At 34.9% G+C, this 14,920-nt stretch overlaps 1 protein-coding gene and 1 pseudogene across 9 annotated transcripts in view; one reads left to right on the forward strand and one right to left on the reverse strand.

Annotated features, from left to right (window-relative positions):
• THOC2 (THO complex 2) overlaps positions 1 to 14,920 on the reverse strand; it is a 99,122-nt gene that overhangs the window by 10,362 nt on the left and 73,840 nt on the right. For 4 of the 9 annotated variants that reach the window (XM_006916161.3, XM_025049780.1, XM_025049779.1 and 1 more), the window contains 11 exons: positions 12,065 to 12,340; positions 10,901 to 11,042; positions 10,380 to 10,537; positions 9,342 to 9,470; positions 8,857 to 8,988; positions 8,585 to 8,769; positions 7,754 to 7,932; positions 7,405 to 7,507; positions 6,318 to 6,745; positions 6,059 to 6,117; positions 4,447 to 4,482 (listed from right to left, as the gene is read on the reverse strand). In XM_006916161.3, the coding sequence (XP_006916223.1) occupies positions 4,447 to 4,482; positions 6,059 to 6,117; positions 6,318 to 6,745; positions 7,405 to 7,507; positions 7,754 to 7,932; positions 8,585 to 8,769; positions 8,857 to 8,988; positions 9,342 to 9,470; positions 10,380 to 10,537; positions 10,901 to 11,042; positions 12,065 to 12,340 (1,827 nt within the window). Of the gene's footprint in view, positions 1 to 4,446; positions 4,579 to 6,058; positions 6,118 to 6,317; positions 6,746 to 7,404; positions 7,508 to 7,753; positions 7,933 to 8,584; positions 8,770 to 8,856; positions 8,989 to 9,341; positions 9,471 to 10,379; positions 10,538 to 10,900; positions 11,043 to 12,064; positions 12,341 to 14,920 lie in introns of all 9 variants that reach the window. The other 5 variants (XM_025049778.1, XM_025049776.1, XM_025049775.1 and 2 more) reach the window with 3 other exon arrangements.
• On the forward strand, positions 8,113 to 8,231 carry LOC112483240 (annotated as a pseudogene).

Below are 14,920 nucleotides of genomic sequence, written 5' to 3' on the forward strand. Positions count from 1 at the left end.
TTTTATAGTTCTATTGTGAGGACTTATAACCACCATTACAAGAGTCCATACATGAAAAATAGTTGCTGGACTTTCTCTACTGTAAAAAAATAAAAATAAACCTCTCTATAATCATGGAAATTTTAAATAGTTTTAGCATCTACTGATAGGTAATCAATGACAGTGAGCTAAAGTATAAAGCCTAGCCATGACTGACTGATCAGTCTTTTCTCCCTCAGTATATACCATGTATAGATTATCCTATAAATTATTTTTACAAATGTAAAGGCTGCATATTCTCTACTTCTGAAAGCACTGCAATTTCTATCAAATAATCACTACTGTGAAATTTGTCCTACTAGTTCTAAATAACTCAGAAAATCATACGGTCAGCTGAGGATGATGAAACAACTCAAAGACTGAAAAATGATGAACTGATGTTCTCCTCTGCCTATTCTTTCTCTACCAAAGGTCCACTGGCAATAAAACTGCCAAAGATCAAGGATTTCCTAACTCTAAATAAGAGATACCTTACTTATGCAAGGTGTAAATATGAAAATCCATTATAAAAGTAAATATTAAGGAAATCAGATACTTAACCTTATAGCATTTACAACTGTGCTACAAGCTTATGTTTAAGACATTAAAAGTATCAGGCAGCAGAATACTGAATATAACTTGTTACATAACTACGCAATTCTAGCTATACCTTAGGAATGAAAAGAATAGTCAAAAGTCAAATCTTTTTACACAAGGAAATCCTTTGGTATTCAAAGGAGTAAGTGAAAAAAGACAAGCATCAATTTGAGAATTAAACACTTATTTTTTAACAACACCAATTATTTTCAATTCAGCTGGCTCAGAAATACTGCCATAGCAGTGCAGAAGTAGATTTTTTTTAAATGTTTAAAAGTTGATGGTCAACTGAAATAGACAAAATGTTCATTAATAACAAAGAGCAAGAGAATGAGAAACAGTCATAAAAGTGCTTGTCCAAAAGGTATCCTTGCTGGGTATAATACCCTGAAAGACATTTCAAGATTTTCTATTCATGTCGATATTATTCATAAAACTGATAAATATTACTGCAACACTCAAAGACGACTTCAAGTATTGCTTAATTTTCCCAATAAAAGCAAAAAAAAAAAAGTTTGTGGTTACAAATAAGCATGTAGTGCGCGCGTGCGCGCACGCACACACACACACACACCACACACACACACACACCCCACACACACACCCAAGAATGTTTTTAACTGTGCCTAACTTAAATTCTGCATTGTAAGGAATTGAGAAACCTAGAAATTCTTAGTTTAGAAATGCACTCAATTCTATTCCTTCTTTCTACCTTTCTAAGAATAGTTCTGATCACGATAGTCTTTCATTACGTATAGAATAAAATGCATACTCCTTAGCTTAGGTATTCCAAGCTCTTCACAATCTTCACAGGATTATATCCTACCATGGAACAACCCAATGCACTCTATGCTGTAGCTACAACTGCTCCCTAATACCCTGTCCTTCCCAAAGCTCTTCACCAGAATGGATGCTCGCTTTTACCTTAATCTGTTAAAAGCCTACTTAGCCTTCAAAGATGGCTCAAAAGTCATCAGCAGTTCAACTGTCTCTCAACTCTGCAACTCACTTTCCAGTGAACCTATTTTATTTTCACTTTTTTCCATTAATTTTATGTCATTTATTTTCATCTATAACATAGTTTCCAGTATGGTAGAGGAGCTAATGTGCCTTTTCAACTTTTACACACTTACTAGTATCTTGTACACACATAGTGAATACTCAATACATGTCTGCCAAATAAAATCAATGATTTGTTAAACTGATCTGCATGTAGTGTTGTTGAATTTTGTTTCTGATTTGCTTTTATTTTTGACACTGGAATCATTAGGTCCAAAAAACAATTTGATTGATTTTCAAAATTTGTTTAAGAGAACACTGCTACATTTTACTTATTAAAGCTACAATATATAAAGATGGCCTCACTTGTAGGCTTGGGTTTGGTTGTAAATCCTTGTTTTAAGATGGCGAGCAGAATTAAAAGCAGCATTCTCTTTTGTGGTGGTTACTGCTGCCCTCCTAAATTACAGAGAAGCTAGGTTAAAGGAGCGTGCTTTTCACACATTCTTCATCAGATGTAGCTGGTAGGATTGCAGGATAAAAACACAACTGACCAAAACTGGAAATATGCCAATCGCAAATTGGGGGTGGAAGGTGAACTGAAAAAATATTTAGATACTAAGCTAGATTTTTTTCTCTTTAACTAATCCTACTTGAAAAGCCAAGTCCATGCATTACATTTTACTATGAATTAGAAAGTGAAAATAGTAAGTAATTTAATAATAATTAAAAAGAAAAAAAAATCCCAGGGCATAACTTTACATGTAAGGGCAGGGTAACAACTGTATATTTAAGAGTGACAAGACAACAAGAAAAAGTAGACACACGTCTTTCAAGTCCTCTAAAAAGTAAAAGCTACCTCAAGAGCAGTGAATGTATATAAAGATCAATTTTAGAGATCAAAGTCCAATAAAATTTTTTCTAAGATATTCACATACTATTAAAATTTCCTAGAAACATAAAAATGCAACATCAACTATGCAGACCAGTAAACTTTGGATGCTTTACCAAAGTCCAAAGGCCTAAGAATTAATTTCAAGTATTTACTGAATGCCAAATAATATTGCCAGATATCATACAAGCACTAAGGATCTGAAAAGTGGTTTGAGTCACATAATTTTTAGAAGTGTATTCATATGCCATTTTTCAAAATTTTCTGGTTGAATGTGGAATAAATCTATTGAATTTTAAATTCTTAAGAAGTCACCATCTTTTTTTAAAGGGCGGGAGTAGGAAGATTGAATCATTATAATTTTTTAAAAAAGAAAGATAAACACACTAAAAGACTTAGGAACCTTGTCAACTACTGTTGAAATAGGTGCTAAGAATCACGGAACTATAATTTCTTTCCTTGTAATTCATTGTAATTCATTGTTGTAAAAACACTTGAGGAACCTTACTTGTAGTCCAAATTTTGATAGTGACAAGTTAGATGCCACTGGGAAGGAATTATGAATTTTTTTTAGTCTTTTCTTTGTCAAAAAGATGCTACCACCTGCCCTATCTACCTCTCAGCACCATACTGAGCATGAAATAACATATGTTTCTCTCACATATGTGTTATTTTCACAAGGCTTTTACAAATATAAGGAACCATAATCTTCATCATTGATTAGAAAATCCGGTTAACTGTAACAGCAAGTGTCAAACTGCTTCAAAGTATGTTTCAGGAAATAAATACAAGGTAACATTGTTAATCCAGAACTTAAAATAGCCCACACAAGCCACTGATGGTTAAGACTGACATACACAATCCCAAACTGGTTATGAAAACCTACTATACTGCAATACATGTTTAACTTAGCCAATAAAAAGTTTTACTTTAAAAGAAAGCATTGACAGTACAACTGATACTCTTGATTAATACAGCATATTCTGAAAACAATGCTACAATTTCAGGACACAGGCACATTGGCTACTCTAAATTATTAAAAATTAATGGTTATTTGCCCAATATCCACAGACATTTCATTTTAAAGCTACAGATCTAAAAGCGGTTAGTAATGTCAACTGGCTTTGTTTCAAAATTTCATTTTGTATTGGTCCATCAGGAAAAGAATCATATTTAGCAGATATAAGAAGAGGCAAAGTAGAAAATGGAAGTAAAGGAGGATACAAGTTTTATAATAATAAAGACAAAATAACATGAACAATGGACAATTTAACTATAATAATGAAATGAACTCTATAATAAGATACACAAACTACACATTATTTTAGCAGCAGAATACTCAAGAAAGTTGAGTAATAGGCAAGAATTAATACTGACATATAAACACAACCATCGAGTTGAGTATTCCCCTCCAGGAAAATGACTAGTTTACATTAACCACATTTCTTGATATTATGCTACAACTACCAAAAAGGTAGCTCAGCAGAGGCAATGTAAATAATCTTATGGATTGAGATGGGCTCAGTTTTTAGAATAGTTATGTGAACGCATCAAATTTAGTTTTTGGTCTTTCAGGTTGTCTAAAAAAGTCAGGAAACAGCCTGACAAATTTGTTTAAAGAAATTAAATAAGCCTACTCCCCAAAACAAATCAACAATGCCTTCCCCAAACCTTAAATTTATTTCCAGATTTTGAAGCATAAAAGGATAATTCATAACACAGCAGGCAAGGAGAGATTATAGAAATGTTGCTACATTATGCACATTTTATAACAATCTCATTAAAAGTGACCATTGTCATCCATTGTTTCAGTTTGTGAGAGGTGTTTTTAAAGATTATTCTACTAGCTTACTGAATTTACTAGGGCAAAAGTATCTACTAAATATATGAGGTAAGGAATTTTGCTTTACTTAGGCATGATGATTTTAAAAGACTCAAACCTTTGCTGAAGACTCCTTGAGTTCGATGAGACTGTCCTGTAGAAAATGAATGGAGATGACAGGTGAGCTGGCATAGTTCTCAGAACCCAGAGGAACTTTGGAAAGTATGGCTGTAACCTGGAAATAAACCAGCTACTTCTTGTGAGGATAAATCTCGTGATGTCATTATTATATGAATATCAACAATAAAAAACAAAAGCAAAACCATGTAATGGAATTGTAATGTTAAAAAAACTAAATTATATGTACTCAATGTAACAAATAAAAATCTTTCTATGCTCAGAATTTAAAAATAAATGTCAATGCCACATTTTTCATTACACTGTACTTAAGCTACAGGTAATGTTAAGAGGCTTAAAAAAATTAAAACATTTTTTTCTCCACAAAAAGTTTAAATTAATGGAGGTCACTGTGGAAGAACACTGTCTTATATTTTCATAGTTTTTCTTTAATAGGGAAGTTTGGATTTTTACTTTACTGTGACTCTAACATATACATTTTTATGTTAGCTAGAAAATTCAGTGGCATTATAATAACAACAAAATGTATTCTATAAAAGAGTAATCACTTTTTTTTGTGGAAAGTGCCTCTGATGGTGAATCTCATACCCCCCTACACACACACACACACACACACACACACACACACACACTGAGCATTTGCTATGTGTTGATCACTAAGCTAAGCACTTGTATCGGCTCATTTAATCCTCACACACAAAATCACTTAAAAGAAAAAGAAATCAATTATGGTATTCCACCACAGTGCTCTTGATGAAGAATTAGTTAACTTACAGTTTTAAAAGTTCAACGTACTGCAAATTCAAAGATTCCATGAAATTAGATGACTTTAGAATTAAAATTAAATATGGAGCAAGGAATGGCTACCCTGAGTCTTCAAGAAGGCTACACCCACGATTTTGTGCTGCAGTTGAATGCCTGGGGTTTCTCTTTGCTGGGTGGTAGGATTGGATGCCACATCTGCTTTTATCGTAACGCAAGGTTCAACTTGTTGGGAACCCAATGGGTATAAACAAACCTCCAAGGGAAGATACAACAGAAGCTGCATGCTCACTGAATATACACAACTACAGGAGAACTGATCACCAAGGAGACTTTAAAATGGAACTCCTTTCAAGACTCCTTCTTAGAAGGCACACATCGGTATGATGCTCATCAAGAAGCTTGATGAATTCAGAGGTATCTTGTTTATCCTGTATCATCCAGGAAGTCTTCAGTGCTATATATTCTTCATTATTTATGCTGAAAAATAAGCTTCATTCTGCTGAAAAGATTCATTTGCTTGTAGCCACCATTGCACTCCAAAAAGACTGCTTAAAGCAGTGAGGCACTTCTGGGTAAAATTTCCTTGTACTTTCAAACACTACAAAATTAGTGCTAGGTCCTTGAAGTTTTAACATTTTTATTACAAAAATACTCAACAGGAAAAAAAAATATCAGTCCACCAATATGTAAAAAATTCATTTTCTAATGTAACATAAAACCTCCAGTGGCTCCAGTGAATACTTGGCACAAGACTTGAAGGAAGTCAGGACACGTATTCCAAACAGGTGAGCCTAACATGGACGCTGCCTTCGTCAGGCTATACTAACCTTTACTGTTGAGGAATGTGATGGAGAAGGGTGGGTATCAATTTTGCGGCGTTTTTGTTCTGTTGGGACAAAAAGAAATAGTCACAATATTGTATAGTTCCACTTTTTCCAAACACTTCAAAAAAAAATCACCAACTTTTAAAGTCATCAAGTGTTAGTTGCCCTCAGTGAAGTCCCTAGGTAATTTGCCAAAACAAGGAGACAAAAATCAACTATACGACAACCAAAGGTAAACAAATATAAGTAAAGGTAAATTTACCCCTTTCAGGCTCAGCAATATCTGATCGGGGAACAGGTGACTTCAAGGACCCAGAAACTGGTGTTTTTTCTCCTCCTTTAACATTTTCCTTTGATTTCATTTCCTTTGCTATATCTCTTTCTCTGGATGGCTCCTTCTCTCTTTCCTTTTCTTGAGTCGATTTTGATTCTACATTAGGGACAGTGGTCTTAAATTTCTCATCTTTAGCTTTTTCTTCCTTCTTCAATTTTTCTTTCTCTTTGTCAGACTTAGGTGTTCTTTCCTTCGTCTCTCTTGCTTTTTCATCTTTATTTGGCCGCTCTTCTTTTGGTTTTTCTTTACCATCTTTACCAAGTACCCTGGCCTCTGGAGTAGTAGCTGGAGTCTTTTCTTTTTTATCTTTTTCTTTCTCCTTCCCTTTTTCCTTGTCATTTTCTTTAACAGTTTTGCTATTTAAAAATAAAAATATAAGATTTTTAGACAGTCATAAAATATATTTCATGTTTTAAATTATTAAGGGTTTCTTATTGACTTCAAAAATTACAGAACTAAGAATGCCCTTTGAAAACTAAAGGGCAACTTTTAGACAAGTAAAAAGGAAGTACTTGTCAAGTAAATAATAACCAAATTAATGAATAGCAGATTAAAAAGAATGATCAAAGTGATGCCAGCCCCTTCTTTTGTATACATTCATAACCTATGAGGACTACAAGGTAACAACCAAAAATTATCCCACAAACCAACCAAGGGCGCTACTATCAGGAACTGAATGACTTGGCTGGCAGGATCACTGATCTAAATCAGTATAGGCTTTTCTTATGTTGATTATCTTTATCCAGATTGTCCACAGCAAACACTCAATCTTGAAATGTTTTTTTTTTCAATTTCGCCACCTACCTTTCCCTAAGTATCCCAGCAAGGGAAACAAAGTCAGTCTCAACATTATACAAAACATAATGAGGATGGTAAGAACATCATCAAAAGGTCAAAGTCCAACATAAATGACTTCCATAGTATTCAACTACTACCCTCTTTTCCATTCATGTCTAAAGAGATTAGTCATATAAGAATTCAGAATTTTGACATATAGCAAGCACAGTGTTCCTACCTGTTAGAGCCACTATTTCCATTGCTTGAATTCCCTTTCGGTGTGGCACTAGAAGCTTTATTAACACCTTTCACACCACACTGAGATCTCTCCCTTGATTTATCTGAAATAAAGGTAAAGTTTTATTTGGCAAGCCCCTAAATGTAAGTAAACTACAATTTCACAGCAAAAGGATTAGAGATTAATTAGAAAGAAACAAAGAATTGATTACTTCTTCACAGTTATAAACTCATACCTAGTGAATAAAAAAGTAATACTAAGCCAGCATTTTACTTGTCATGTGATACAAAACATTTTAGTGTTGTTGAAACAAAATGTATCACTTATAAATTTCTACAAATAAGCATACCAGTCTCCTCAGTACTGCTTTCATCCGATTTAGATGCACTTCCTATCGACGATGAAGAAGGCCCACCACCAGGCCCATTTTGTACACTGGCAACTGCATTCCTCGGAGGGGGGTCTTTGTGATGAAACTCATTTTCAGGTATCATGTATGACTTTCTACTTTTCAACTGCCCAGAGTAGCTGAAAGTCGCACAAAGTTTTTAAATATACAAATACAAATCAAATAGCACAAACATGGGATTTAAAAGAATAAAATTAGCAAGTTATTCACTCCACTACTTGGTTCCAAGGAATAAAAAATATTTTCAGTAAGTTCTTGTCTTTATAGAGCCCTACTTGCTTTCTTAAAAGTAAAAATTTCGCTACAGCCATGCCACCCTGAACGTGCTAGATCTCGTCTGATCTCGGAAGCTAAGCAGGGTCGGGCCTGGTTAGTACTTGGATGGGAGACCATCTAGGAATACCAGGTGTTGTAGGCGCTTAAAAAAATAATAAACAAACAAACAAACAAAAATTTCAATGTAAACTAATCCTTAAACTAATATGACTTTTTCACTACTGAAGATCTGATAACCCAACGATGATAAAATTACATTTTTTCCAAACCAAGACATATTATATATGACTTATGAAACTGTCATCCAGTATAGACTGGAAGCTGTTAATCAGAAGTGACAACTCTCACCAGCCTTTGGGAACATGATCGCATAATCTCCCATAATCTCCTGAAGTAAGGCAGAAGATAAACTTCAACACTGTAAAACATTTTAAAGTCTTCAGAATCCTTCTGTCATCTAGTCTCATAAATCACATTAAAGTATAATTGTGTTACCCCATAGCCAATGCATAGAGATCAGGCCTCTTCTCTTTTTCTTCTTGGCAGATTTTATGCACTCTTCTTTCCAAAGCCTGACCCAGATTCAAAACTTTTGGGTACCAAGGAAGTATTTTTGTTAACACAATCAAGATATTCCTGATGTGAGTATATTCGCCTGTTTCAAGGCAATGCACTGATGCCTACAACAAACATTTTAAGATCCATTATTATAAAAGTCTAAGTATGAAAAGAAAAAAAAAACATCTTTGAGAAATACATTTTTTTACCTTGGTTAGTTTGTAATGCCATTTATGTACAACATGTCGAAAATTTTCATAGTCTAATTGGTCAGCTTTATTTCCACCATCGAATCCAGTTGCTCTTAATATGGTAAGGAATCCTGGATAATTTCCACATTCCTAAGGGAGAAAAAAAGGTTGTTACTTTTTAAAGAAAAATTCTGTCCCCCAAAACAGCAGAGGCTGAAATTGAAGTAGACTAGATTAATGATTCCATGTAAAAATATGATGTACATTTGAATGACAGGTACTTTTCACAGAAAAGTTCAACTTATTCAATGATACTAATTTGGAACATTGTCAGTGTGAGATAGCACTTTTTAAAAATGGATGAATTATGCTTAAATTTTTAACATCATTTTACAACTAAATCTTAAACTCAGCTTCCCTTTTAAAATTAGAGATTTTAACCTAGAGATTACTGTAAGTGGTCATTATGCATGGTAAAATATAAGCCTACTTATTAGTCATACCTTTTCATATGTGGCTCTATCACTGTGCCACCTGGTTACAGTCTCTAACATGCAGCAAAGAAATCTCCCATATCGACTAGCTTCATTTTCAGTACAGCTTGCAACTGTGTAAATTATGTCGGAGAAAACCTACAGGAAAAAAATGTTTGGAAAATAAAAACAAATCAAAATTAGTTCAAAATGTTAAAAAAAGATTGTGTTATAGCAAATCATAATAAATTAAACAGGTAAGTTTAGTCAAAATGTATCTTCTCCTTTTATAGTCACAATTCCACAGACCTTTAAAGATTTTAGCGTTTGTGAAAAAATAGCACATTCATAAAGCAATAACAAAAACTTTTATAAAGAAAGCTGATTTACAATGACAAAAAAAACTATCATTATTATTACATTATAACTTCTTTAACAAACACTTAGCCATAGATATTACTGGGGTTAGGGGGACAGTAAGCAGAGGCGAGGCTGACAGACACTAGAAATTAGGCAGCTGGCATGCTGTAACATATATTGCATTTTTAAACCACAAAATGCAGTAATTTATTAAGAAAAAAGCCAGAGGCAAAAATCTGTGAAGGTAACCATATTGTAAAGCAACCCTGCTTTTATGAATTTGTGAAGGTGTAAGCTTTTTTTTGTTTATGAGGGGGTGAAGATTAAAAATGGAGAAGAGAGTTCTACCTATCATGACAAACATAAACCCAAATGTTGAGTTAATAAATTAACAAGGGGTGCTTATTATGTATCAGGAACTATTCAAAGTGCTTTTGTGTGTAGTGACTCACTTAATGCTCACAACAATCTTCTGAAGCAGGTACTAGCATCCCATTTTATAGATAAGAAAACTGAGGCACAGAGAGGTTAAAAAAACTTGCCAAAGATCATGTAGCTAGAAAGTAGCAGAGCTAGGATTCAAGTTCAGGCACTTGGCTCTTGAGTTCATGCTTTTAACGACACACACAATAATACCTCTATAGATTATAATGTTTAGCTATCTTTGTGTGAGATTTTTTTTTAAAGGTTGCAATAAAAAGAACTTACTCGATCATAGCAAAGAAGTGTGGAAAAATTTGGAGTTTTCTGTTGATGTACCAATTCAACAAAACGAGCACAGTAAACAGCATCAATTGCTGAAAAAATACATCGAGGAAATATACACAGCTGTAGAAATTTTGTGATGGTCTCATTTTTGGTAGATTCTAAAAATAAGGGAAGAATATATTAAGTGGTAAACTTCTTCCTCAAGTGCCTCAAGGCTACTAAACATGACAACATATTAACTTTAGTGTAGAGAATGCTATAAAACCACAAACTATTTATAGTTTGTAACCAAAAGGTCATGCCTGGGATAAGACTTTCATTTCCACTCTGTGGATACTTTTGTATTTATAATTTCTCCAGAAATATGAACATGTGAAGTCGACTCTGCCTTAATGAATAACCAAAGAATGGGAGAGTGAACAGAGTTGAAATACAAACATAATACACTTCAACACCTCCAAGGCTAAAAAGATTTGCTTTTGTAATTTAGCAGTCACAGGAATGTAACAATTCCAACTTACTTGCTAAAAGCCAGTTGTCCTTTTCCAGCTTCAGTCTCTGTAGAACTCGCTGTACATGTTCCATCTGTTTCTTTTCTTCTTCAAGAAGCTTGTCCTGAAGAGCAGTACAACGCTCCTTCTCTTTTTTCTTTTTATTTGGAGGCTACAAAGTATAAGTTAGATACTTTTCTAACTACAGGCACATTACCTCCCTTTATTTTAATTAAAAATCTCAAAAAGGGATAAATACTGATATTTTATGTTCATTGCTTCAACAGGGATGTTTAGGAGTCTACTGAGATGTGCTCTCACCTTCATTTAACAATTTCAAGACAAAGTCATCCAATCTTCATACAGGTTACCCTTGCAACACTGGTACTCCAAGTCTGAGGCATGGAGTCATCTTTGACTCTTCCTTCTCCTTCATTCCAATATCTCAATTGTTTATAAGTCTTGTGTATTCTCACTACTCCCACCATAGTCTATGCTCTCAGTACTTCACAATGAATTACCCAAAAAGCCGCCTAGCTGATCTCCAGCCTAATGCCAGTCCCTTCCCCTATAAAATGGATCCCTCATACCACTGCCACAAATAATCTTTCTAAAAAATTATCTTTATCATTATCAAGCCCTGGCTCAGAAATCCAAAACTGCTCTCAATTTTATCAAGTCCTCTTTTCTAACATTCATTGCCCTATATACTCTGGCCACATCCCAACCATTCCAAATTTATCACTAAGCCCATTTGCTATATTAAAAGTTATCTCCTTAAACCTTGGACAATTTCACACCTTTGCTGAAACTCTAGAGTAAAAATCAATTTGCCTCCATATTTTCAAACTTAATCTATCTTTAAGACCTACACAGCTCAAGACTCACCTCTTCAATAAAGCCTTCTTCTAAAGAACTCTCTTTTGGGAACGCCTATTGCTCTTGCAGTTGGAGTCACAGATCATTTTAAGTTGCTAACACAGCCCTCAGTAGAAAAGCAAACTCAAATACCTTTGGATTGATCAAAACCTCCACGACTTGGCAAGTGCCTGCCCCTACCCATTGAGAGATCACCATTAAATCCACTTAGGAAAATACTATATAGCAATAAGACTGTAGCTTTAAGAAAGTATGGGTAATGTTGAATTAATGCTATGAAGTTATTGCACTTGAGCTACTAGAACAAAAACCTACCATTTCCTGATTGTCATCAATTGCTTTCATCTGGACTTTAAGTTTATTGACTTCCCGTTCATAGCTGGTGTGTGGAACTGCAAGGTCATACATTGTCAATGACCAGAATGTGGCATAGAATTGAGGGCTGATATCATCCCAGACCTTGGAAACATGTAAAGAAACCACTGCTTCATGGACAGGAGCCATCACGATTTCACATGATGTAATGTACTTGTGAACTTTATGTTGTTGTTTACTTCCTTTTTCTGATTTTTTAAGTTCGTCATACTTGGACTGGAAATAAAAAGTAAACACACACACAATTTATAGCACTGACTTTCACAGTGTAAAAACTTATGTTCCTTTTTCAAGAATCAGAAGATGACCAATCAAAACTGTTGTAGGAATTCTAATTTCTTATTAACATTCATTTTAAGGCAAATCATCCCTGGAAGCTATTCTACTCCTTAGTCCTGTGTGCTCACTAGGAGCTTTCAAAAAGATTCTTATTGAATCTGACCTGTTGAGTAAGTGAATAGGGTACGTGTGTCCCCGGTCTGTTCCCCCCACCCTATTCTCTCTTACTGCTGCATCAAAGATTGGGCATGCAGGGTTTCCACTCCTGCTTTTGAAATATTCATGGGAACCAAGTAGAGGGTCTTAACACTAGTAAAGAGGCAGAATGTAACTAGTGACAACCAGCCAGGACGGAATGTTTTATCACTACATGTAGTCCCCACTGGCTGTTACGATTTGTCATTTAAGAAGCTGCATCAATGCTAAGAAAGGTTATGAGAAAGTACCATAAGACTACTAAGTAGGCTGACCAACTGTCCAGGTTTGCCAGTGATTGAGGGATTTCCTGGCACGCAAGACTTTAGTGCTAACACTGGGAAAGTCCTAGGCAAATCAGGACCAACTGGTCACCCTAATGCTAAGCTAAATGAGATTTTCTATTAATGGCTATGGTATATTGGGGTATAATGTGTATGGGAACTAACAATGCAACTTTTTTGGCCCAATTGGTTTATCCTAATCTGCGGGGTGGAGGGGGAGGGGGGGAGTCAGAGGAAGGCCATACTCTTAATTGTATGAGAAAAAAAATCTGTTAGTACAATGGGAAGAACTACATATTAGTTCACAGAGTATATGCCAAATGTCATAAAGAAAATAATAACCAAGTGATGCTATTGCTATTGTCTCATGACCTTCAGTCTCTAGGATGAAAGAGCTCTCATCCAGAAAATTTTGTTTGGGTTAGGCTTCATCCCTGAAGATGAACCTAAGAGGAGATCTAAAACGAACTTTTTTCTTTGTTAGAAAAACACTTAAATCATTCAGTTTGTGCTAACTATGGAACCCAGAACTACAAGGTCAGAGGTGAAAGGTTCTGCTTTTGGTTTTACATCATGATAGGAAGGAGTCTTGACTCCTTATAGTCCAGCTGCCTTCCCTCCTGAGTGCCACTATACTCCAGGCTCACTGGACTTGAAGGCATACCAAGTACTCTTTGCATCTCAAGAGGCTCTGAGAATTGTACCATTAATCTAGAAGTGGGAATATTTGTCTCCCATTATCTGCACTTTAGAGAGCACACTGATAACTACTGAGACCACATAGGTGACAAAGATAAAAAGAACATTACTTATGAGAGAGAAGTCCCAATTATATCAGAGACCTGAGAGACAGGCAGTTGGGATAAGAAACGGTTTTAATCCATTTCCCATTTAGAGAAAAAAGTGTGGCTCGCTGCCAGCGTTAATTTAATTTTACATAAACATACTCTTTGAGACTGAAGTGAATGACTGGTTTTCAATGTGAAAATAAAATATAAAAACTGTTCTTGGAGTTATTTCTAAACAGAACTTGCCTTTAATCCTAATGTAACAGAAATGTATACATAAATCAGATTCATCAAATGATTCTCTGGCTAACAACTGTTCAAGAATGATGTTAATATCATGCGGAAAAATGCCATGTTTTCTAGGATTTGACATTTTCAGCAATTGAGAATTACTATATTTTGTAATCAGAAATACCACTACTAAAAACAGAATGCTATAAATAGAATGATCTCATTTGTTTTCGAAGACTATCAATAATACTAGAGCGATACGAAAATAATAAAAGCAAGATATTTCGTGGCAAACTTTGGGAGTAAGGTTAGGACTGTAATCCGCGAGTTACCTCGGGGTAAACACTGCAGCCGCAAGTGCTGCCAGCGAGTATTCTCAGGGAAAATGGGAAATGGGTTAAATTTTTGAAGTGGATTCTACTGATGGTAACTAATATGAATCTATATGAGCAGAATGACATCTGCTAAGGTTCTAAGGAAAAAACATAGGATAAAATAGTTCCAAAACTACATGTATTAGATAGCTTAGCTACCTGATTTGGGTGAGATCTAAATTATTAACTGGGGGAAAGCTTTTCTTTCATATCTATGTTGCCAAGGTAGGTCTCAGCAATCAAAACTGAAAACCAAGTTATAGGTATGAAAGGGTTATATGATAGCCCCTGTCTCTCCAATCCTCTGATTCTGAATCTGTGAATTCTATTGCTAGGTATCCCACTATTTCCTATCTAGTTAAAAAAAATAGGCTTGATCAGAAAAGACACCTACATTTCATATTTACCTAGATGAATATTTTCTTGTCTAAAGTCAGTTTAACTCCCTCGTCAAGCTCACATCTTCAGTCAAATGGAGAGGCATAATAGGTCTACATCTCAAGTCACCTTGGGAACTAGATCTAGGGATAGAACTGATATCAACAGTTATTGCTGTACTTCTCATTACTGTTCAAAAAGCTCTTGTTGGCCCAACAGTCTGAGCAGTGTTTGGTTGGCTGAATTATTCCTATGAGAGCCTGCTGG

The sequence above is a fragment of the Pteropus alecto genome, unplaced genomic scaffold (assembly GCF_000325575.1).
Source record: "Pteropus alecto unplaced genomic scaffold, ASM32557v1 scaffold116, whole genome shotgun sequence".
In the NCBI taxonomy this organism is placed as follows: domain Eukaryota; kingdom Metazoa; phylum Chordata; class Mammalia; order Chiroptera; family Pteropodidae; genus Pteropus; species Pteropus alecto.